The sequence below is a fragment of the Argopecten irradians genome, chromosome 1 (assembly GCF_041381155.1).
Source record: "Argopecten irradians isolate NY chromosome 1, Ai_NY, whole genome shotgun sequence".
Taxonomy (NCBI): Eukaryota; Metazoa; Mollusca; class Bivalvia; order Pectinida; family Pectinidae; genus Argopecten; species Argopecten irradians.
Window position 1 is genome coordinate 45,282,664 of NC_091134.1, and position 24,348 is coordinate 45,307,011.

Below are 24,348 nucleotides of genomic sequence, written 5' to 3' on the forward strand. Positions count from 1 at the left end.
ACGTCTTACAAAAACGTGACTAATTATTCTCATATTGATTCAATATTATCAATATTATCATTGATTGTTTTTAGGCTACTGTACGTATCTTTTTTTGTAACTTATCATAAAATGGCAATGTTTGTGAACAGCTGAATCGTAATTCAATCAAATACCAAATAACATATGAGTATCGGCTATTTCAAAAGTCTATGACAGTTGTTATCAGTCAGACATAGAAATTGACAATATCTATATTCCAAGAACTACTATCGATATAAGGACAATGATGCAATCTAGTAACCCATGTGGTCCACCCCGTGGGCATGACGACAATGAGAGAGACCCATATCATGTTTTAGAAAGTGATGATGAGAGATTTGCAATCGTTACGTCTGATGAAGATGACAACAGCACGGAATAACGGTTTTACGGTATATATCCCACTGGTAGACACATCGATCTGATCATATTCCAATACCGAATACTTTCCGCGGGGATTTGGTCCCGTACATAAAATAGATTGTTTTACACTAATGGTGTTTTAAGCTATAACTTTGATATGAAAACATAAGATAAATAACAAATAATGTACGATGTAAGTCACAGAATTAACAATATACTTTTATTTTGCAAACTTAATGAGTATAATGACAAAACGAACATTTATCATAAAAGTATATAAAACAACCTTTTACAACCAAATTACAAAATCATTTTTGGTTTGATAACATATATAGTCGACACCTGATTAACAGCAACTTAAGTATGTGTTTGGTTTCGGTGGTGGAAAGCCGGAATATCACAAGGAAAACTACCGACCTAAGGACAGCGTCGTCATTTTATAATTGGATTTTGCTAACTATTTCACGTGGCTAGTATCAAAATATCAGACGCATTCACCACCTAATTACCACCAAAATCATCACAATATTTTAATGTACAGTATTGTGCAACCAAATTAACTTTATTAACTTTATCTGTTAAAAAAATACAAAATGAATATATCTCATCATAAGGAATTCATTCATATGATACGTTAAACTTTTACGATAAATATCGGCTCAATAATTATATAAAAAGCAATTTTTTTAAATGATATGAAATCATGGACTTGAAAATATCTACATGTAATACACACTTTCAGAAGGTTTACATGTTACACATAGGCACAGAATTGAAAACACATACCCGTTATAATTCAATATGCACATTAGTATTATTATGAAATGTAATAGCTAAAAATGTCCTTGATATATTTAAACAAAAACAAATAATTGTTTTATGCTTTAGTCTAAGCCAATTCTGATAAAGGTCATTCTGTTTTCCCTCTGTTTGTTAGCCACAGCGTAAACTGGTATTTCAGAACCAGAAGTATCTGCTCCCGTGTTACTTCCGGTAGAATTTTGGTCAAACTGCACATTCGACGAACTATTTTCCGACATACTAATCTCCGAACCTGTCGTTTCGTCAAAAAGAGGATTATCACAAGTATTGGATACGGGGTCGATCTTCGTAAATGTTTGGTCAGACAAAGCGTATGTCTGTTCAGCCGGCGGGTCGATGGATAATGGTTGATCATGGAAGATAATCTCCTTCATATCTTCTTCTTTCTGGCTCTGGCCAGAATATTTCTGCTTTTGTTTTTCAAAATGGCTATACTCTGGATTGGAGTAAGATTTTGATTTCCAAGAAGTAGGCTTCTTGCTATAATATGAAAGTAAAACGAAGTACATTATATTCAGGACTTAAGTAAAAACAACCGAATGCGAAAATTAAACAATATATCATCCGAAGGCATACGAATGTAACTCCACAACATAAAACTAGAAAAAAAATCCTGCAAGTCCATTGTAACAACCATCTTAATTATCATATTCTTTTGTAGTTTAAACCAGATTTAACTAAAGATAAAATTGTACGCTTGATATGTAGCTGAAATAGTACGATTATTATTCTGAAACACTGGGTTCTTTTATAATAACTTTTTTACCGTTTACACTGCATTGTGATGACCAGGAGCAGGACAATGAGGAAAAACACCCCAACAACGACTGGAATAATGATATTCACTGGAAAAAATAAATTAGTACAATTATTTAGAAGTAGTAGTTTAACATGTGCAAATATATAGAGATTGAACAGTATTTTGATTGCATTAAAGGTGGTATGAACGCAATGGGATACAGACATATCCGATGTAGCGCGCTACATTGGATATGTCTGTATCCCATTGCGTTCATACCACCTTTAACGCAATCAAAATACTGTTCAATTTTTATATTCACATAGATAAGTCTTCTTTTACGTCAGATTTTAAACGGTGATGGTTGCTAAGTTGGGTAACTACGGTAGTTAGGATGACCGAAGATATAGTTCCGATTGTTGACTGTTATAGCTGCAGTTTGATTTGAAATATAACAATGACACCTTTAAATTATTTTTAAATTATGTTGTTTTTTCCAATTTGATAATGTATCAATAATGTCCATTTCGAATAAAAATTGAGATAACCGAGGCGGAACGACTACCGGTATATTATCGTTGTCAGGGTAGTGATCCGGTCCGAAGTGGAGCGAGCCGCCATATTTGATTTTCAACCGAGGGAAGCAACTGTGAAATAGCCTGTTGATCAAATGGTATGACTGTTGAGCTGCCGAATGTTTGTAATGTATGTATCGGTCTACGCACGCGATATAGACTAAATTCTTCATAGTCACGACTTTTATTTTATTGTATGGATGATTGACAAGTGTTTGCATGGTGTGTGACTGACGTAACTATGGAATTCCTCGAACATTCCTGAGGAAAGCCCCCGGTTGTAGCCTCGACCAGCGATTCTTTTTGTTGTTTATTACCGTTACAATGCTTGAACACATATTCTGTTTTGATGTCAAATACATTTTAATTGGATCTAATAACAACTCTTTATTATTATTTTGAATCCGACAACGAGGAAACTTTGTTTACACTTCATACAGTAGCCCAACCGAGTAGGCTAATGACGAGCATGATATTGTCTGTGCCGCCTAAGGATCAGTCTTGAGACAAATAGAAGACCGAAATCGTTTTTTAGTTTATTATTAATTCAAAGCAAATCTGTCATCTGTGAAAAGGTAAAATGTAAATTAAGTAATTAAAGTTTATTTAGATTATCATATGACGCAAAATCTTACCGAAGCGTGAACTAGAAGTAGTCGGATCCTACTCTGGGTTTGTATTCATACGTCGTTGCGTTTACGCTAATTTGAACGCAACTCCCCCACCCCCCACCCCCGTCCCCCCCCACCCCCCACCCCCCGTTTACAGTTTGAGACGGTGGTTTATTGTCAAACGCAACAGCCGACATCATTGTACCGGGTAACATATTCATTAAGCATTAAGCTATCGGACAAAGACATGTTCCCGACAAAATGTAACTCGCTGGTGATACAATGCATGGAGGGTGAGGGAGACAAACATCATAAGTTTGATGGTCTTATTTTTTGCAAATTTTGCGGCCGTTTGCGGCAATGCTTTATTCTCGTTGCACATGTAAAGTTGGAGAAATGACAATGAATTATGCTGATAATAAAACCCTTATGTATGCCTTCCCTTCAAAAATTGTTTGTAGAATATGCTGAATCATTTTCGTGGCTCATTTTAGAAATTATCAAAACAATGTAACTACATGTGGATACATACTTCCAATGTTTATTTTCAATGTAGCCTAATGATGTCAGCCATTGCAACTGACAACCTTATTCTTTCCATCAATGTTTAATTCTGATTAAAACATGGACAACGTTTCATGAGCGTAATCTATATTATGAATATTGCAATGCAGAAATGTTTCTTAGAAAGCAAAGTTTTCTGTTACATCAAATGGAAGCAAACACATAATCCGTAACTAATATATATATAACTTACGATTGTCCTCGTTTGTATCGATGTTTCCGTCGGTTGGCATTGTAGGTTGAAATGTGGTAGATTGAGGAGTAGTAGGTTGAGGGTTTGTAGGCTGTGGCGTTGTTGGTTGTTGAGTTGTGCGTTGTGGAGTGGTAGGTTGTGGAGTTGTAGATTCTGGAGTGGTTAGTCGTGGAGTTGTAGGTTGTGGAGTTGTTGGTTGGGGAGTTGTTGGCTGTGGCGTTGTAAGTCGTGGAGTTGTTGGTTGTGGAGTTGTTGGCTGTGGCGTTGTAGGTTGGAGAGTGGTAGGTTGTGAAGTTGTAAGTTGTGGAGTTGTAGGTTGTGGAGTTGTTGGTTGTGGAGTTGTAGGTTGTGGAGTTGTAGTTTGGGGAGTGGTAGGTTGTGGAGTTGTAGGTTGTGGAGTTGTTGGATGTGGCGTTGTAGGTTGTGGCGTTGAAGGTTGTGGAGTGGTAGGTTGTGGAGTTGTAGGTTGTGGAGTTGTTGGGTTTGGCGTTGAAGGTTGGGGCGTTGTAGGTTGTGGAGTTGTTGGTTGTGGCGTTGTAGGTTGTGGAGTTGTAGGTTGTTGCGTTTTTGGTTGTGGGGTTGTAGGTTGGAGAGTGGTAGGTTGGAAAGTGGTAGGTTGTGGAGTTGTAGGTTGTTGCGTTGTTGGTTGTGGGGTTGTAGGTTGGAGAGTGGTAGGTTGGAAAGTGGTAGGTTGTGGAGTTGTAGGTTGTTGAGTTGTAGGTTGTGGAGTTGTAGGTTGTGAAGCTGTGAGTTGTGGAGTTGTAGGTTGTCGAGTTGTTGGTTGTGGAGTTGTTGGTTTTGCAGTTGTTGGTTTTGGCGTTGTTGGTTTTGGAGTTGTTGGTTGCGGAGTTGTAGTTGTTGCAAGTTCATCAGAGCATGTGATATTTATCGTTGATAAATAATTTTCTGGAAAAAAATACAAATATCAATGTTACATATGCAAGGAAAATGATATACTTACATTTGTTATGTGTGGAATATATTATCAAATGTGTCTGGAAAATGACATCTATGATAGAGGCCAACTCTTACTAGAAGTGACCACCAACTTTTTATCTTGTAACACAAGGTAATAAGTATGTATAGGTTGGTAGGGACGATGTCTGGCATATATACAATTACCAATGCAACTTACCTAATGTAAATGATATACAGTATCTGGAATCACTCTGCGATTGTTTGACTAGTTTTATTGTGATGACGTCACCGTTAGACACTATCATACTTCCGGTTACATAGCTACATTGGCCTGTGACTTTATCCCCTGTCGCTCGCTCAACTTCAACATAGGAGTTACAGCCAGCGTGCGGTCCCAGGTCTTTAAAACTCGACATAGACAAAGCTGTGACCCCGGATGGCGAGTTAACCAATGCTTTACAGCTACACACGCTCAGGTCGACATCATTGGTGTCATACATGTCGACCAGGATGCTTCGTCCCAGGCTTGTTCCACCAGCACATATCTTGGTAGCTGAAGAACGAAACTGTTTCACTGATATTTTTTTTTAATTCATGTTGAAATCTTTAACTATTATTCAACAAATGATTAGTTTTCAACAAAATTGTTGAATAATTATATAGAAATTTAAATGCTGATATTATTTTTAACATTTTGCCAAAAGTATTTACCTTGAAAAATGATTAAAAAGATAAGGAAAAGATCATAAAATTAAACCATCCACGAGAATATAGACTCATTCCTGATGGAACTTTTGAATTATATAAATAGAAAAATTCTTTTTAGGAATTAAATTCATCTCGGTAATATCTAGTATGATAAATAACAACAGCTAACATATCCATTATGCTTAATTTGAATAATTATATTACTTACACGTATAACCAAAATAGTCTCCTAAAAGTTTGCAGTCATTGGCCACAGCTCTAACTGAAAGATAAGGTAAAAAGCATTCTTATTTGTCCATAAATATTAATATAATACCCTATTTACAGCTGAACAGAAATAGTGTATATCGGTAGTGATAATTTTCAGATACCTTTTTTTAGTTCGTAAGGCAGATCATAAAATAGTTTTGATTTAAACTATGACACGCCAAATGCCTTGTAGGTTCTTTAGATTTGAAAGTGAGTAAGCCAACTTCTGTTCATGCATTTTCTCTTTTGGGTAAATTATCTGGCTAAACACTAAATGAATATCACCTATTCACATCAACATTCGAAACCTAGATATTTTTATAGTATCATCTTGTGTTGCATTCGGTTTTTATACGTATTTTTATTTGCGAAGCGGCAAAGGAATTAATGCAAATAAGAAACAGGATACGTTCAGTGACAGCACCCTGTGGAACACTTGTTATAATACGAAATGTCAAAAAAGACAGGGGATAGGCTCACGGACTGTATACCATAGAATGTAGGCTAGAAATTTTATAGATTCAACAGCATTCCACGTATGTTGAAATGGAACACGATATGCCATATTACAAATCCCAAGGGGAATACCCGTGATAAAAGATATAAATACATGTAGTTATTACCGACATTTTTGAAAGAAATAAATCCTCAAAACTTTTTCACAGAAATTGCTAGAATTATGTTATTCCGACAAAATTTCCCAACAAAAATGAAAATCTGATAATAAAACTGCTTTGTTTATTATATCTATTTGATGTTTTGTGGCAGGATAAAGAAAATCAAATGTTGGTACAGGTATTAGTCCTTCAGGGTATAACCCATTGTTGATCGAAGCGTGGTTACAGTCAGTCTGCAGACAATGAACGTTACCTTCATTTATAGACTTACTTTATTCGCCAGGTAACAATAGGTATGGGCGTGTGATGTACCCACACTTTTATTAACGGGAACTGATCAAATCTACAATAGTCTATTCTGTGGGAGTGTCATTTGTCTCACTTATTCAGGCCCTTCGTACATCAAAGTTTAATTTGGTATCGACCCCGGTATAAATTGACATTACAGGCCGTTTGTGGTGTCACGACCTCTGAATCACCAGAGTATTTAAGGGATAGTGGTCATTTAAGGTTTCATGCTGTATGCTTGGTACATACAAGATACAATTCTCCATTTTAAAATTGCTCTTGGTTGGTTTTGAAGTTGCACGATGCTGTGGAATACAAAGGAACGTTTGCACGTCGTCAGACAGGCGATGGGTCTCATATTTAATTTTGAAAAATATATCTAAATTTAAAAAAATCGTGTAACTCAGTCGATTAAATCTACATGTAACAAAGTTAAAGACAGTAAAAATCTACTTGTAAAGTGCATTTTTTTAATTTGCATGTGGATATACAACATACATTGTACATGACAAATATGTAGTACACCTTTATATGACATTTTAATGAAAAACATTATTATAAGAAATATTCCAAGAAAGACTTTAATTTGGATCCGGGATCATTTATATGCATTTTGAATGATTTTTTTTCTCCAACAAGAAGAGTACCAATTCTATTGCCATCGGAATTTATATATAATTGATGAAATAGACATTAGTTAAATTGAACTAATTTTCAATCCTTATGGAATTCAATTTTAGATAGAATTTATCTTTTGGTGTGTCAAGCTAACAATACTACAAATTAAGTGGCGGGTATACCCGATAGCTTTATGAATCAGACAGAGACACGTTCACCTTGTAGCCCCAGCTTCATTTGTTTACACGAAATAATTTAACATCTCTAATGTTAATCTTAAAATACACGGAGCACACACACACAGAATAATGTATAGTCATCAATCTAGCGTATGGGGTTTTAATTTTATGACGTAATTTAGTCAGGAAAGAGCTATTAAGAGCCGGTATTACCAATAAACTTGTTTAAATGGGCCAATTACACTTTAAGTATTCTTGAGTCTTCTTCAGCATGAACGTTAGGGTACATCGTTTTATTACACAGAGGTATCCCAGGAAAAAGTTTTGTATGTTTTGAACGTTATTGTATTCGTGGTCCCACAGTTCATTGATAACTTATGTGCTTGTCGATGCTTTAATGTAACATTGGAATGTCTTGTGTTTTTATGCTGATTTCAAAATGAGTAAATAATTCTTTGGTACATGTAAGATTTACTTCCCAACTCAAATTATCGTTAACTAAATACGTCTTAGAAAACGCGATACTCAGTATATGGCAAATAAAATGCTATAACGTTTAGTGTATGTAATGGATATCACTTTATCGCCTTGAAATATTATTTCAAATATCTAAATTTAAAATATATGCTTAAATATGTTATAAAGTATGATGAGCATTATATAATGTTCTATTTTTTCGGAAACAAGTCTTTGAGTAACTGTAAAACACAGATACAGTAAAAGCAAATGTAGTAACGATGCAATACGGGTAAGAAGAATCCGTGCTTTTCGATCGTATTTTGTATTTTCCGTGTTGTATACAGTACGTCACCATTTTATATAACCAATTAAAACCATATAATTTGTGGTAGAGGTTTGTTTCTTCACGCTCTGAAGACGAATACCTTAATATTGTAAGAGTACAGTACATGCTATATCTGAGGAATGTGTGATGATTTACTATAACATAAATTGTGTTGAAGTGGTTTTTTAACAGAACACGCGTGTAGTAAATAAGTTTATTCAAATAGAAATATCAAACAACATTAGCGTTTCGTCATTTCTATTGTACGTACGTTTTTTATAAGGAAAAATTACAAAACATACGAACAAAAACGGTATTTAACTCGACAGTTCAGGTAGCCTGGTTTATATATCAAGCAATGAGGAAGTTCCGAACGCTAACGTAAATATATATAAAGTCAAGAAAACAAAGAATTTAAACCTAATAATATCTAGACCCTAAACATGTTTTACGTTTTATTTGGATTACGAAAGGTTCAACTTTTTTATCCGTCTGAGGACCTTTGTGGTCAAAATGTTACGGTATTCAAAAAGACCGATATACATTAGATTTAGTTGTTGAATCAAGATAGATTAATTAATGTATCTATTAGATTATTTTTTAAAAGATTAGATTAAATATACTTGTTCAAGATTGTAAGCTACAGTGTTATGCATAGTTCTAAGTCAAACTCTAATGACAATGTGTCGAACCTTCGATAATGTATTGTAGAGAGAAAGTACACTAATAGATAAACGTGTGATGTCAAATTATCCAAAAAGATGTGAAAAAAACTTACCCTGATAAACACTTATTAATAAAATCTTCATCAACACAAGAAAACGTAGTGATCCCATTATGGAAAGAAACACAGTCTTCCGGGTGTGTCTCCGGAAGGGCTAGACGGGAGAGGTAAGAAAATACCTGTGGTCACATGACCCGTGTATACCTATAACAGACATCTTCAATTACATTACCTAGGGAAGGAAAATTGCCTGATTTACACAGAAATTACATTACTGTGCAACAAGCCAACAACTGCATGACTGATTCAGGTAATATAGGAGTATTTTGTAGTGTGTTTAGGGAAACACAAAAACTAGAAGTCCAAATTCTACTAGAGTACGAAGTTTAAGTTGCCTTTTCAGATGAACATGTACTGTTGTCTCTTTTCCGCTTCTGCTTGTGAAGTCTCCCGTTGAAAGGTCTAATACTAAAGATTCAGGCGTGTCTATGAATTTACGAGAAATAAGAAAGACTTCCTTAACCGTTTGAATAATTTACTGGATATTATATATTTATTTTACAAACAATTTCAAATACTGAAAAAGTGATCTTTAAATGTAAACCAACTTAAATTCTTGCATGTTTATGATGAAATAAGACACTCCATTTATGGGATTCTAGCAAGCCAAGTAAAACCTTAATTTCAGCGAAATTAATGATATGCAGATATAATCAAATGTGATAATTTATCAAGTGATCAATGCGTTTGACAAATTCTGACCGCCTAACGAATTTTGATTTCATTATTTCTGATTGGTGTACACTTAAAACAAATAAGATATGGCATAGCGCATACTTGGTCAATGACACCAATCATCGTACGGCAGTAAGGTGTCGTGTGCGTTTGTTGTCGCATTGGTCTATCTATATGTATAGCCGCATAAGTGAATATCGAAACCACGATGAATTAAGATTTAATCTATTTGTCGCGTTTTAAAACTGCGTCAAAACGCAAACATCCTTCATTGCCATTTCAAAATGTATTGACGCTCCAAAGGATTTGCCATTTGACGTGATTTCTCCATTTGTTGCGGTTGTTAAACGTGGTAAAATGATAAGCTACATTTATGACCTTATTTGATTTTAGCTCAATATGTAAAAATCACGCCATGAAATGCATTGGTATGTGATTTTCAAGTAAATATAATTAGTTCAGACACTTAATTCCATAAATGCATTCCCTTACTGCACGTGGCAAGGCGTACGATGCACAATTGCATATGACTGATGTTGAGTTTGACGCTAATATAGAACTAATATTAATAGAAGTTTCATGGGCAGACATAACGGTGATATATATAAGAAGATGGATTCTGTAAAAATCGACAGAGATAAACTACTAACCTTGAATAGTGTGCAAAGAGTTATATACATAGATTACCTTAATTTTCATAGAAGATATTTCGTTTCTTCAAAAAATGTCAAAAATGATCTCCAATGTTCATATTAATTATAACAAAAGCGTTGGTCAAAGAACGGCACACTGGAGAATGCAGCGTTTGTACAAAGGAGTTCAAAAATGAATATTGACTCGGTGTTTCCATTTTAAGAAACACCGTGTCAATTTGCCATATATTGAACGTCATGTGACCATGTATTAGCCAATGACAATAGTTCAATATCGGAGCACATCTGCTATATTATCTTATTTCCACTGATCCACTGATGATGTCGCCAATTGCAATAAGTAAAACATAAACTCATGGCTAAAAACAGACCGCACAGTCATAGGTAATTCATATATCAAGATAAGTTATGTGCTTGCCGGAAGGTCTTTTGTCAGGAACTGCGTACAAAGGTATTTCCGGATCTATAGCAATACTTTCATCGTCGTCTGCTGCACTATGGGAGTTACGGAAACTATCGAAGGTGCTATCGCTATAGAATGATGCGTTACTGATTCGGGAGTCGCGTTCGATGACCACTGTCGTGTTATTATTGTCCTCAATAGTTTCCTCCTCCTTGTCAGCCGTGGAGTCGCGTTCGATGACCACCGTTGTATTATTATTAGTTTCCTCTTCGTTATCTTCATCGTTTGTAACCGTAACTTCCGGTTCTTCTACAACTACTGCGGGACTGCTATCTTCTTCTTCCTGTTGTTGCTGTTGCGGCTCAGGCGTGGGAGTAGAGTAAAGTCTTTCTACGGAAGCAAAGCTAGTGATGATTTCAGGATCACTTTTCACCAGTACTGTTCCAGGGTCTCTGGGAGCATCCTCAGAGTCATCGTATATTACGTTTTCCGTCATCCCATGGTTGAACTGCCCATGGTATCCACTGTTTGCTTGATTTTTACCCTGGTTCATCCCTCTGGTGTTAAATTTGTTTGGCTTTATTAGGGGCTGTTGTTTCTCTGTCTTTTCATCATTTCTAAAAGATAAATATGAACATATTCTAAGTGCACCACACAATTAAATTTACCTAATACAGCTTTCAATAGAACGACACTAAAATAATGCTCTATATAAAGAACGGTGTGATAAGAAAAGTGTTTTCACGTATAAACGTGTAATGTTACCAATGCTAAAATGCTAAAGTAAAATAGGACTATCAATGAAAGTATACTTGACTTAAATAAAACAACCCCTAAATGTCTTATGTTCATAGTATTCAAGGGAAATTTAATTGTGTTTTTACACTTGATATTTAAAGTGTATTATGCAAGGTTAAATTGTACAAAAAATGTATAAAATATCAAAAATTAACAGTTTTGGATAATAAAATGCTTGAGTACATTACATATTTTTTTTATTATAACGAGTTAAAACCATCGCATCAAGGCAGAATCTTTCACTGAATAATAACAGGACAGATTGTAATCTATGCAGCTTTTAGTGTTAATCTTTAACATGAATAATGTACATCATGACAACCCATCCGAAGAGTAATATTAAATCTTTCTTATCGTCTGTAAACACTGTAATCGTCTAGTTTGAGAGCCACTTTTACTATGCGATATTGACTTGATCAAAGCCGAGTATCTTATTGAGTGAGAACATTAATTCACCAAATTGAACCAACACATTAGCTACACAATAATATATACATACTAGGAAGGAGATATGGAGTGTTTGTAAGAGCAGAGCTTAAAATGTCGCAATTTTGTTTAATAATATTTTCCCTTTCTCTCATCTAATTTACATACATTATGCAATTGGCCATTTTTTCCGAGATTGGAAGATAGGGTAAATAATGCACGTAGAGTGATTTTTTGATAATTGCATTAGGTTACTTGAATATTTGTCTCTGTCTTCGATTCGGCTGTTCAAAGCCGAACAAAAGTGAAAACAATGTCATGCAAAAAAACATTGTTATGCGGAGACAAATCTGTTTGGCTTTATTGACATAATCAAAGTATTGTCAATATCACGACAAAATTGTTACATATATGTATATGACTGTGAGTTTTGCCGTTTTCTGATTGGTTTAGACCGCTTGGACAGGTCTTGATAAAATGCAATGTCAACCTGGGACCGATGAACACCTGTTGACATTGCAAATCCGGTAACCTGGCCATAAATAGACACAGGGAATGCCCTGTCTCTTCTACTTTTTTTACCAATCAAAATATAGCATTGCCGATCATCGGGCAATAGTAAATCAAACATGGCAGACAACAGTATGGTAGGATTAGGAAAGATATTTTACACGCGTTGAATGTAACTGTATATTCTAAGATCATATCAGTCAATATTTGTATAATGTCGTGAACATGACAATACTTTGATTGTGTCAATAAAACCAAACAGATTTTTCAAGTTTGGCGGCCGCAAACTGAAGCTGTCAGTATGTAGGATTGAGTTTTGAAGATTGGGTTTTTTCTTATATTTCGTGTATGTGTTACGTTCGCACATCTAACATGGTATTCAAACATAATCAAACATGGCAGACAACAGTGTGGTAGGATTATGACCAAACATTTATATATAACAAAACAATTATTGACTTTTTGTAGGTTAATACGAGGAATTGTTAAACCTTTAAAAGGTGACATTTCCCTCGGCCTTCGGCCTCGGGGAATATCACCTTTCGCACGTTTATCAATGATATTTGCTTCACACTTTTGTATTCGTCATTGCGAATTGTCTAGGCAATTGACGTCTTGCAGTTTCATGGACGGTACAATTCGTGTCTTAAACTAATGGTATAGTCGCCCTTTGAGTGATAGAAGCTAGGTTCACTGTGGAAAACATTTCTAGTAAATTTATAATTTATGAAGAGGCAAATAAACATTATCAGCACAATATTTACCTTTTACAACACGAGCAGCAAACGATCAGCAATACCAGTAGTAGAAAAGCCCCAGTAACTGTCGGGATGATGATTTTCACTGTAAAGAAAAAATAGAGTTATTAACAATTCACCAGGATTAAAATAATGACATAAGGTATTTTAATCAGTACAAAAGCTTTTTATCACGTTAAACTAAAGTTCATTTATGATAACTTACTGTTTTCTTGATTCTGATCAAATGCGTCATCATTATCATCATCGTCTTCGGATACTTCAGCTGAACCAGATGTGCTAGCTGACGAAGACGATGACAGGGTTGTAGTTGTTGGTGGTAGTCTCGTGGTAGTACGAATGGTCGTGGTCGTGGGTGTAGTAGTGGTGGTAACGGTAGTGGTGTGAAAGGGCTTAAATGTAACCCTCGGAGTTGTAGAAACTTTCATAGTTGTGCTTGTTGGCTTACGAGTTGTGGTTGGGTTTGGAGTGGTCGTGATTAGTTTTGGTGTTGTGGTCGGTTTCGGGGTCGTGGTTGGTTTCGGAGTGGTTGGTATCGGAGTAGTACTAGGTTTCTGAGTGGTTGTTGTTGGTTTTGGAGTTGTTGTGGTTGGTTGTGGAGTTGTTGTAGTTGGTTTCGAGGTTGTTGTAGTTGGTTTCGGGGTGGTTGTTGTTGTTGGGTTTGGAGTTGTGTTTGGTTTAAGAGTAGTTGTGGTTGGTTTTGGAGTGGTTGTCATTGGTTTTGGAGTGGTTGTGGTTGGTTGTGGGGTTGTGGTTGGTTTAGGAGTGGTTGTGGTTGGTTGTGGAGTTGTGGTTAGTTTTAGAGTGGTTGTGGTTGGTTGTGGAGTTGTGGTAGGTTTAGGAGTAGTTGTGGTTGGTTGTGGAGTTGTGGTTGGTTGTGGAGTTGTGGTTGGTTTTGGAGTAGTTGTCGTTGGTTGTGGAGTTGTGGTTGGTTTTAGAGTTGTCGTTGGTTGTGAAGTTGTGGGGTTTGGAGTAGTTGTAGGATTCGGTGTTGTAGATGTTACTGTTGTGGTACTTGGACAAGTAACAGAAAGTGTTGACAACTGATTATCTGAAAATAAACGAATAATGGTCATGAATATAAATCTATATAATGCATAGAGGAGTATAAAATGGTTACTATAGTTAAAATAAAACATCAAATTGCATAAATGAATCAGCAAATACCATCGACACATTTATTTCCCTGTTGAAAGAAACCCTTGAGCGAAATCATTATTCATACGTAAATACCTACTCATGGTTCCCTTTTGTATCATAAATCGTTACAATAGAAAATGTTTGTCAGCGTTCGCAAAAAGCTAAATAAAAATCAATGATACTTTTCCCTTTTTTGCTTAATGATATTATATATGAGTTGATAGATCTAAGAACCCACTAGAGAATTAAATGGTGGGAAAGACGATGTTAAACGATAAGATATGATCAACCTGATATCAATACTTCTCACTGTTACCCCAAACTTTAAAGCAAAAGTTATAGGGCCATTAACATTATATATTAGGATTCAATAAAACACACACCTAATGTCAATATCAAACAATATCTGGAATCACTCTGTGGCGTTCTGGTGAGAGTAATTGAGATGACGTCACTGTCTGAAACTGATAGGGGATCTCCTCCTATCGCATTACACTGGCCTGATATACTTCCGCCGGATGTGACGTCGATGGAAACTGAAGATCCGCAAAATGCGGGTGGTGCAAGGTTCTGGAAGTTTCCCACAGTCATAGATACTGTCCCTACTGGAGAGCTCACCACAGCCGTGCATGCACACGTGTTGGTGTCACTGGAGTCATACAAGTCTACCAGAACGCTTCTGCCCGATGCAGTCTGTCCGGAACATACTGAGCTTACTGTAGGATAACAACAAAATAGTACGTCTTTGTATCATGATAAAATATATTCATATAAAACAAAATAGTATGTCTTTGTATTGTTATAAAATATATTCATATACAACAAAATAGTACGTTTTTGTATCATGATAAAATATATTCATATACAACAAAATAGTACGTCTTTGTATCATGATAAAATATATTCATATACAACAAAATAGTACGTCTTTGTATCATGATAAAATATATTCATATACAACAAAATAGTACGTATTTGTATCGTTATAAAATATATTCATATACAACAAAAAATATGTCTTTGTATCATAATAAAATATATTCATATACAACAAAATAGTACGTCTTTGTATCATAATAAAATATATTCATATACAACAAAAAAATATGTCTTTGTATCATTATAAAATATATTCATATACAACAAAATAGTACGTCTTTGTATCATAATAAAATATATTCATATACAACAAAAAAATATGTCTTTGTATCATAATAAAATATATTCATATACAACAAAATAGTACGTCTTTGTATCATAATAAAATATATTCATGTACAACAAAATAGTACGTCTTTGTATCATAATAAAATATATTCATATTCATATATTCATATACAACAAAATAGTACGCCTTGATATCATAATGAAATATTTTATTTACACTATATTGACGAATAATTGTTTTTGTAACCGAAAAAAATCATAAAAAATATTGATTTCAATACTTAAGATTGTTGGGGTAAGACACCTATATACTTGCTATATTGTTCGTGTCTTCAGATTCGACTATACTGTCGTCTGTTTCAATCGTTACGATTTCTTAGGAAGTTTTTCTATTTCATTGCTCTTTTAATCATGATATGAAATTTGGAGATTATAAACTAGGACTTACTTGGGTATCCAAGTACAACATTTCCAAGAAGTTGGCAATCGTTCTGAGCATTTACTGAAATGAAAATGAACCACCGGTAAACATTTGAAATTGATTTTGTCCTTCACATAAAAACGCTAAAGAAAATCAAGGAACCATAAACTTTTCATGTATTAAAAATGACTAGGTCAGAGGGAGCTTTAGCATTTAATGAACATGTAATTACATAAGCACATTAAGCTGTATAATTATGTTTTAAGACGAAAGTTGGCACTGTACACACTAGATATCAAACAATGAAATAGTAAGAATTACTAGTAAGATATATGTACAGCTGTTGACTGGTGGACATGTCCAAACATTTGTCACAGCGAATACGTATCAAATACGAAATCGCAAAGTCTTCTTCACGCTGATTTAAACTTTAAACACCTTGACAATAAATTATGCACGTAAGCTACTGCATATATCGGATATAATATCGACTGGTCTAGGCATAAATCGTCCATTGACAAGTATTACTCGTGATATTTCTTCGAATGGGTTCTCACGCAATTAACCTAGTTCTCTAGTAACACTACAACTATCTTAGTCGTCATTTCGCCATGACTTAATGGAATTATTGAGGTATCCAAACGTGAAACTTAACTGAGCATGGCTTGATATTAAGGTGTTTAGTTGGGATCTCGGTTACCTGTCACCTCTGATATGGATGTTATAGATACGAGATAAAAACAACTTGCTGTAAGGCAAGTTTAGTTCTGAATGGAGGAGTCTACAGTACATGGTAGAGTGTAATGATATCTGTAAATGACCCATGCCATGCAGTTTCATCTATTTCATGATTTATAGGTTTAAAACTTAGGTATTCAAGGTATGATATGAAACATTGTTAGAATGAACATGACATCAGACATTGTTTTGCTTAGCATTAACGGATAATGAGATGTAATCGAAATGGAAACTTAAATAAATCCAACAACAATAAAAAAGTATGAAGAACAAAAGAACACCTTGAAGACTTTTTTATATGAAATATACCATGTTGTCGTTTGAAGGAACACATATTTAATATTAGTTAAAGATTCTATCAGAATTGTGTGAACTGATGCGTCACCACCAGGTCACAGTAAACTGTAATTAATCAGCAGTGTTAAGATGTTTAACATCTGAAATTAGATAATAATATGTGTGGTTTTGTTGAACCTGCACAACAAGTGATATGCATTTGAAAAGTATTTAGTCATCAACATTGTATAGATATGCCGGTTTGTATACCGGAACATCTGATAACCGACCTTCAGCTAATGAACAAACTGGTTTCGGTTTGTGAGTGTATAATTTAACAGTGCTTATCAAAGCGTGACGGTCACGGGTAAGAAAAATTTTAATAAAATTGCCGAGTTAATAGGATAAGTCATCATGACGAAAACAAGTTTAGGAGTAAGGCAAGACAAATGTAATAGAGCGATGACGGGTACTTAGCATGAACATTCAGCGTGATGTATTCACAAGGTGTGTCAATGGTTGAGATAGGCGTGAAAAGGGATAGAGTTTGAATTAAAGGTAAACGATTTAAGTCATTTGTTAGAAATAATTACTTCTTACAAGTAAAAAACAAAAAAGAAAATAAATGAAGTCTCGTAGAACTTGTCACTGAGGTATGCTGACGACAGTCAAAATTGTTTAAATAGAAGTTGAGCATGATGTAACACATCTTTGTATCAACAGATTATGGCTTGTCATCAAAGACTACTCTTATATAGCCAACCACACTGAATGCTTCACTGAAGGTTCGAGGTTTGGAAATACTTTACACAATATTGTATATAACTTGTGTATGAAGATACTTAATTTCCTATTACATCAATGCGAAACTACACAAATATTCAGTTGTAAGTTAATTTGCATTTGGAACTCTGAATCTGTTTTGAACATGTTTGGTTTGTTTTAGAAGAACCATTGCATGAATAAAGTCAAAATATATTTGTAAAAAAAACACCATTTAGTTCAAAATGTATATATATCATCAAATCAACGTGCGAAACATTACACAAAACAGGGGTACGGGGTGGTTTTATCTGAGAAAAAAACTTTAAGCAGTTACAAACATGACAGATATTCTGAAGGTTACGTCTTTGCAGAACTTACCTTGAGTAAACACTAATGCCATAACAAGAAGATGAGGATGCAACGCCATGTCTCGTTGACTTCTGTCGAGTCGAGAAGGGTGGTGATCCATGCTCTATAAATAGCTCACAAACCAGTCTTAATGTAGTTATCCGACGGTAAATGACTCTTTATAGTTCATTTAGGACAAAAATATATAAACATTTACCACTGTAGTGGTATATCACTTACAGGGTAGGCTATGTGTCGTGTATTACGTATGCAAGCGAAATACTTACCTTCTGCAGAACAACAACTACATGTATACAAATTACCTTTTGTCGAGTGAACACAAAGTGAAACAATAACAATACAAACATACATTAAGGAAAAACAAAAGAGACATCAGACACAGACATTAAAAAAACCCATTTGAATGTATATACATTGTATAAAATAATTTGTTTGTTCCTTCATAGATTCACAGGTGAAACTAATACCGATAATGAGGAAGACGGAAAATAATATAACAGATAAGATTTGTCAGGAAAAGGACGGAAGGTTTTAGCGCCATTAGAGCCTCAATACATGATAAATAATTCTAAGTGAATGGGAAATACTGCTTATATCTAAAACTAAGCAAGGATCGGTAGGGAAGGATAAATTGTATCTTTATATAAGAGATTCACGACAGTCTAACCCGAGCTTGAGGGGGTATACTGTCGTGAATCTCCTATGAAATTTCTCTGTCCTACTCTTTTTTTCTGCCTCTGCAATTTTCGAAAACAAAAAGTTTCAAACTACAAATAGTCTACACGATTTGAAAAAAACCCGAAGACAAATATTTATTTACTTACTCTATCAAATTGGAGAATTTTTATTTTACTTTGTCACTAACTTTGTTAAACTCGTTGCACTGTGACGAATAAGAATATAAATTATTTTGAAATATTCAAAAATAAAGAAATAGTAACATATATTGCATCAAAACCATTTAAATATAGTCTTTTTCCGAGTAAACATCAACAAAATATGTGAAGGCATGTGGACTTCCTATTGCGATGATCATGAGGTTAAAGTTCAGCACGTGAAGCACGGGCTCGAGGTCAAACGTGATACCGATTGTCCAATAGGACAGCACAGATTATTGTTTATTTTCATATGATGTTTTACAACTTCCTGTTTATCACGCGAATGTGTTTTACGCATGCAGACTGTCTTGCCCTGGTTAAGACAGAGCAATCTTAACCCTCGCCAAAAGTACAAATATATTTGTTCGGTGGATTAGAAATCACAGGCTGGACCCTGTATCACAATCATTTTTTAACCTAGTGGGCGAAAGAGAGGACTAGACCCATTGAATGCACCAAATGGGTATAGATATGAATTATGTTAAACCTTTTCTTTTTTACTACGTCCTATGCCCCATTCCACAGTAGAATACCCCTATCACTGAAATATGCATATTGCTGTTGACCTTTCATTGTTGTTAATTATATGCCAAAAATCCAAACATGCCAATTGTTTCGAATCGATCAATTATATCCTGGCTACGGCTATGATATATTATTAGTACTTTTGTTTAACCTGATAATTGCCGATCATTGCAGCCACAACATTTGTTTACGATAAACAGCACCCCTGAAGTGCAGAGGACGGAGCCGCGACCACTAAACGGAGCCGGTGCTAATGCGGAGCGCTGATTTCACAGACAAAACTGTTTGATAAATAAACATGATATCATTTTCCTGGATTAAGTTAAGCTTCCCTAATATTAACAGATGAAACAGTCGGATGGTCACCACAAGGTCAGATGATGCAGATGCCTTCAATGCAATTTGATAACAAATACAATTCTCTGCAGGGGCCTCATATAAGTCACGACCATTTCGACCCTTCCTTGATATGAAATATGTGTTAGCAGCCAATCAGCGTTTACGATTTTGAATATACATCACGTGATATAATTACCTGTTATATATGTAAAACAGACGTAAGGCTTCTGTGTATTTTTAATGAATGTCTTGAGTTTGAAACGACTAAGGCAAATTTCAACTCCAACAAAATGACCAGCCAGAATGGAAATATGGATATTGACATGTTCTTGATGCGTTTAAATAAAAGTATTCCTGACATAGCGGGAAAATGGGCGGCTTTTGTGCTTCCAACACTTTCCGTGATTTCTTTGGCTTTCACCGTCGTTGTTATCATCCTTTTTCGACGCCAGAAAGATTACACTGGTGCACAGAAACTTGTTGCGGCCATCATGGTCATGACAACGCTTTCTCTTTTAGTTCGTGTTCCTCTGAGCATTAAGTTTTTCGGTTACTATGACACATTCAGCGATTACATGGAGTTTAAGTGGTGCGAAGTCTTCATACGGGTAAATGTTGATACACCAGCGACGATGAACATTGCAATCAACTTGATGAAGGCTGGCCTAGCTATTCAGGGCCTCATTATGACATTTGCTCCCAAGAAAGTCAAAGTTTGGATGACCACCAAGAAAACAGTAGCGTTTTGCTTTCTAGCCTGCGCCCTGGGTGCCTGCACCTATATACCGGCCATGTATCTGACTACTTTTTTAGCCGTCCCTTGGATTTCCAAACATGACCCTAGTGAGGAACGTGAATGCTGTGTGCCTTACCCGGGAGACAATGTTATCAACATAGAATTCTACCAAAGAGATGTGTACTTGGGCATCCTCTCTGTTGCACATGCATTTCCGATCGCATTTATGGTGGTGATCGGGATCATTCTTAGTGTGCGTCTGTACACATTGAAGCGAATCAGTCAGTCAGATGATGTAGTGGAGAATTATCAGCAAAAGGAAGTGATACGTGCCATATCGGTCTGTATGTTTACTTATGCTGGTCTTGAGTTGGTGATGGCCACCCACACCCTTCTCGTCATGCTTACATATGGTAAGGTGGATTTAGGCATGGATATAAGCACCCTCCAACTAATTCTGACCTACTTCAGTTGTGCAGAAAATGTGTGCAGCGGCTTTGTATCCGTGGTAACACTCCTCATCTTCTGTTGCTGTGACACCCGATTTAGGTCGACCTTCATGCAGCTCATCAATCGACGAAATGATTAACCAATCCATCATGTACTCTCAAGTAAAACAGTTTATTATATTTCAAACCTCTCTTCAAAATAGGTTTACGACATCCAGCCTACAGGAACAAGAGTGTATTTTGGATTGTGTTATGTGAATGTAGTTGTGACTTATTATATTTTGGTTTATTTAGTATATATATTTAAGAATCCGAAGTGGATACTTGTTCTATCATTACAATCCGTTTAATTGTTTTGGTTTATTGACGACATTTAAATCAAATGCCACATCGGTGACCGAGTTATGTAACTTAAATAATAAAAAGAGCAGTTTATTTGTATGTAATTTCAGTTTACAATAACATTATCCCAATAACCTTATTTTTTGTTAGAGATATCTTTACCCTTTCATTGATATTATAGTGCCTTGAGAAATTTGTTTAGATCGATCAATCAGTTTGGCAGGTGATAACAGGACGTGATGCTGATATTGGCGACAATGTATGTGTAGACCTACTGCAATTGAAACTTGTTTGTAGAAAAAGAGTTTATACTGAATTAAATGTTGAAACTAAGGGATTGATAAAGACGGGATAGAAATAAGGCAAGTAATGTTATGTAATTAAATGAATTTCAGGAATCTAAAAAAGAATTAATTAATTAATGTTCAGATATGAGGACACAATCCTAGTTGAACTAGTGTACATTTTCTATATTCCTGAAGCCCTGTATCCTGAACGCTGTTATTTTGGTTCAGAATTTAAAGCGATATTTCGCTATATTATTCACATGTAAATACTATGTATATTAAAGTTTGTCGTATCGCTAGGTTCTTTTTTATAAAAAAAAATAATTGGTAATAATGTATTTTATGAAATACATAAAATGTGTTTAAGATGATTTGATCGTTTTGTCAGTGATACGGAGGATAGATCATTATCCACAATAAACATAAATCTCAGCTCTAGTTACCAATTTCTAATTAATTTGTATACATTAAATTGATAGTTTGGTTTAAATTCGTGTAAACTTTGTTTATTAATTATTCGTAGGAATAACAAGATAAAATAAAAGATTAAAAGACATTCTTTTTGATGACTAAATTTGTTGTGTGGCGAACATAATTAAAGTTTATGCGGATCTACTGACTTAATTTTTTACCTGAATCAGAAATGGACTGGAATTTTAAAAGTGCAACGCCGACAAATGTACATTTTTTCCAAAGCAAGAGCAAACACAACCCATTTCATATATTTTAGGTTGTACTCAAACGTGCGCATGCATGGTAAATACTACGTAAATACTATCTGTCTTTAGCTTTGTTAATATGGTTGTGATACAAAAATGTTCAACAGTAATGTTCCTGTATTTCTTTTGGAACAATTGAACATTGGTTGTCAAATTGACTTGCAATGGTGTGTAACATACATTGGGTGTTCTTACTAAGCCAATACTGCGTGTTAGCGCACAATGATAGATATGCGAGAACACCCAATGTGTGTTACACACCGATGCATATCAAAATTATGACATCCAAAGCTTATGTTTACATTTATATCGTCATTCCCATTAAAAAAGTGAATAATAAAGTATGAAAATAAACGTTATACGTTTGTATAGTGAAATATATCATTTGATAGAACAGCCAATGATTTGGCGGAAAGACATATGTTCTTCCGGTGTGTTGCCAGGGATAACCGACTAAACAATTGCAGAAAATGAAATAGTCCAATCGATAAAACGGGATATACAACGATAAGTAAAACATTTCAAACCATTTCAAATATTTTCATAAGAACATATTTCCATATTTACCAATTTTCAAAATATGTTATATTCTTCAGTGAATCATCATACTGACATAAAGCCCAGTCATTTCTTGACCTTTTGAACTATGATTGTGGTACGCCAGCGCCTAACAACCAAAGTAAAGACACAAAAAATACAAGATAATTTATTTTGCTTTTGGTGCATTCACCATCAGTACTTCATTCTATATAGGACATAGTTCCGTGTAAGTTTATCGGAACGCAATCAATTATTTTTAATATTTTTTTTATCGCACCTCGGACAGAAATGTCCCAAAATGTTTAGAGGAGAGCCATCACGTGGTGACCCCCTAACACTTCACAGGGGATCAGAAATTTTGTCTGTGCAAATTTAATTTAAATCGTTTTGATACTTTAAACTAAATGAAATGCACTAGTTGCTTCCCTACGCCAGTTTGAAAGTTGACGACGCGGTGAAAGTCAAACGTAACAATTCAAGCGTTCTCCTAACGGTGTTTATAAACAAATGGAGGAGTTCGTACCTATAGGTCAACTCCCACTCTTCAATCAATTTATCGGCACAACTTATAAGTGATTATCTCAATGAGACTGCAGAGATGATCAAGGAGATCGCGCTTTCAATATACAGCCGCTCTGGTGTGGTATTGAGGTAGGCAGCCTTCCTGTGCGGTGCACTAGGAATGTAGAAAATATTGTAAATTAATAAATTACTCAGTATCATTCTGCAGGTTCCTTGTACGGTATATATTGCAGATTCCGGAAGGAAATACATAAATAAATATGTAGGCATAGGCCAATTATCTTAAAAGCGACATTTGTTTGTATCCTTGACCAGCATAGTTCAAGCTTGATTTCAGATTCTTGATAAAACAAATAGGGAATAAAGATCCAATGAAACAAATCAATGGTCCTTAGTGCGATAATTTTGTTATATAGTCAGTAACTGACTCCCTATAAAGGCATAGAGGGTCGATAAGAAGTAAAGAAGGCTCGGGCTACGCCTGCGCCATCTATGCCTTTATAGGGGGTCAGTAACTGATTATATATCTAATAATCTTGAAGTAAAATGAGAAGCACAAGCTTTTTAATTGTGGTAATGGTCTAAAGTAGGTTACTTTTGTAACTGAAGAAAAAACTAATTCGTCTGTTCCTGTTTTTGATATAGAAAAAAATATTCGTCAGCGGTGGAGCATCTTTTAAATTTGCTTTTTGTTGAAATGTGCATGCAATAGACTCTGTGTACATTTTAGCATGCTGCATATTTATATACATAGTAGTTCCTTGTCAAAACATGCTGCTTGAAACAACATGAGGTCTGGAGACTTGAGACACATTTATCCCAGTGTGCAGTAGACTGTTTGACCAACGTAATCTTAAAATCTAAAAACGTAAAAGCATA

At 35.1% G+C, this 24,348-nt stretch overlaps 2 protein-coding genes across 3 annotated transcripts; both read right to left on the reverse strand.

Moving 5' to 3' along the window:
* Positions 1-582: 582 nt before the first annotated feature.
* Positions 583-9,414, reverse strand: LOC138329719 (proteoglycan 4-like). 2 transcript variants are annotated; one of them, XM_069277000.1, is made up of 6 exons: positions 9,028-9,414; positions 5,723-5,776; positions 5,024-5,359; positions 3,889-4,794; positions 1,973-2,051; positions 583-1,686 (listed from the first exon to the last, which is right to left on the reverse strand). In XM_069277000.1, the coding sequence occupies exons 1-6, from the start codon at positions 9,083-9,085 to the stop codon at positions 1,269-1,271; spliced, it is 1,851 nt and encodes a 616-aa protein (XP_069133101.1). In that variant the 5' UTR covers positions 9,086-9,414; the 3' UTR covers positions 583-1,268. The 2 variants fall into 2 exon arrangements, with proteins under 2 accessions (XP_069133101.1, XP_069133110.1); XM_069277009.1 differs by having other exon boundaries at positions 5,024-5,372; positions 9,028-9,096.
* Positions 9,415-9,602: 188 nt separating this feature from the next.
* Positions 9,603-18,451, reverse strand: LOC138329714 (hepatitis A virus cellular receptor 1-like). Its single transcript, XM_069276987.1, has 6 exons — positions 18,142-18,451; positions 16,012-16,065; positions 14,780-15,112; positions 13,462-14,307; positions 13,263-13,341; positions 9,603-11,381 (listed from the first exon to the last, which is right to left on the reverse strand). The coding sequence occupies exons 1-6, from the start codon at positions 18,230-18,232 to the stop codon at positions 10,751-10,753; spliced, it is 2,034 nt and encodes a 677-aa protein (XP_069133088.1). The 5' UTR covers positions 18,233-18,451; the 3' UTR covers positions 9,603-10,750.
* Between the last annotated feature and the right edge of the window lie 5,897 nt (positions 18,452-24,348).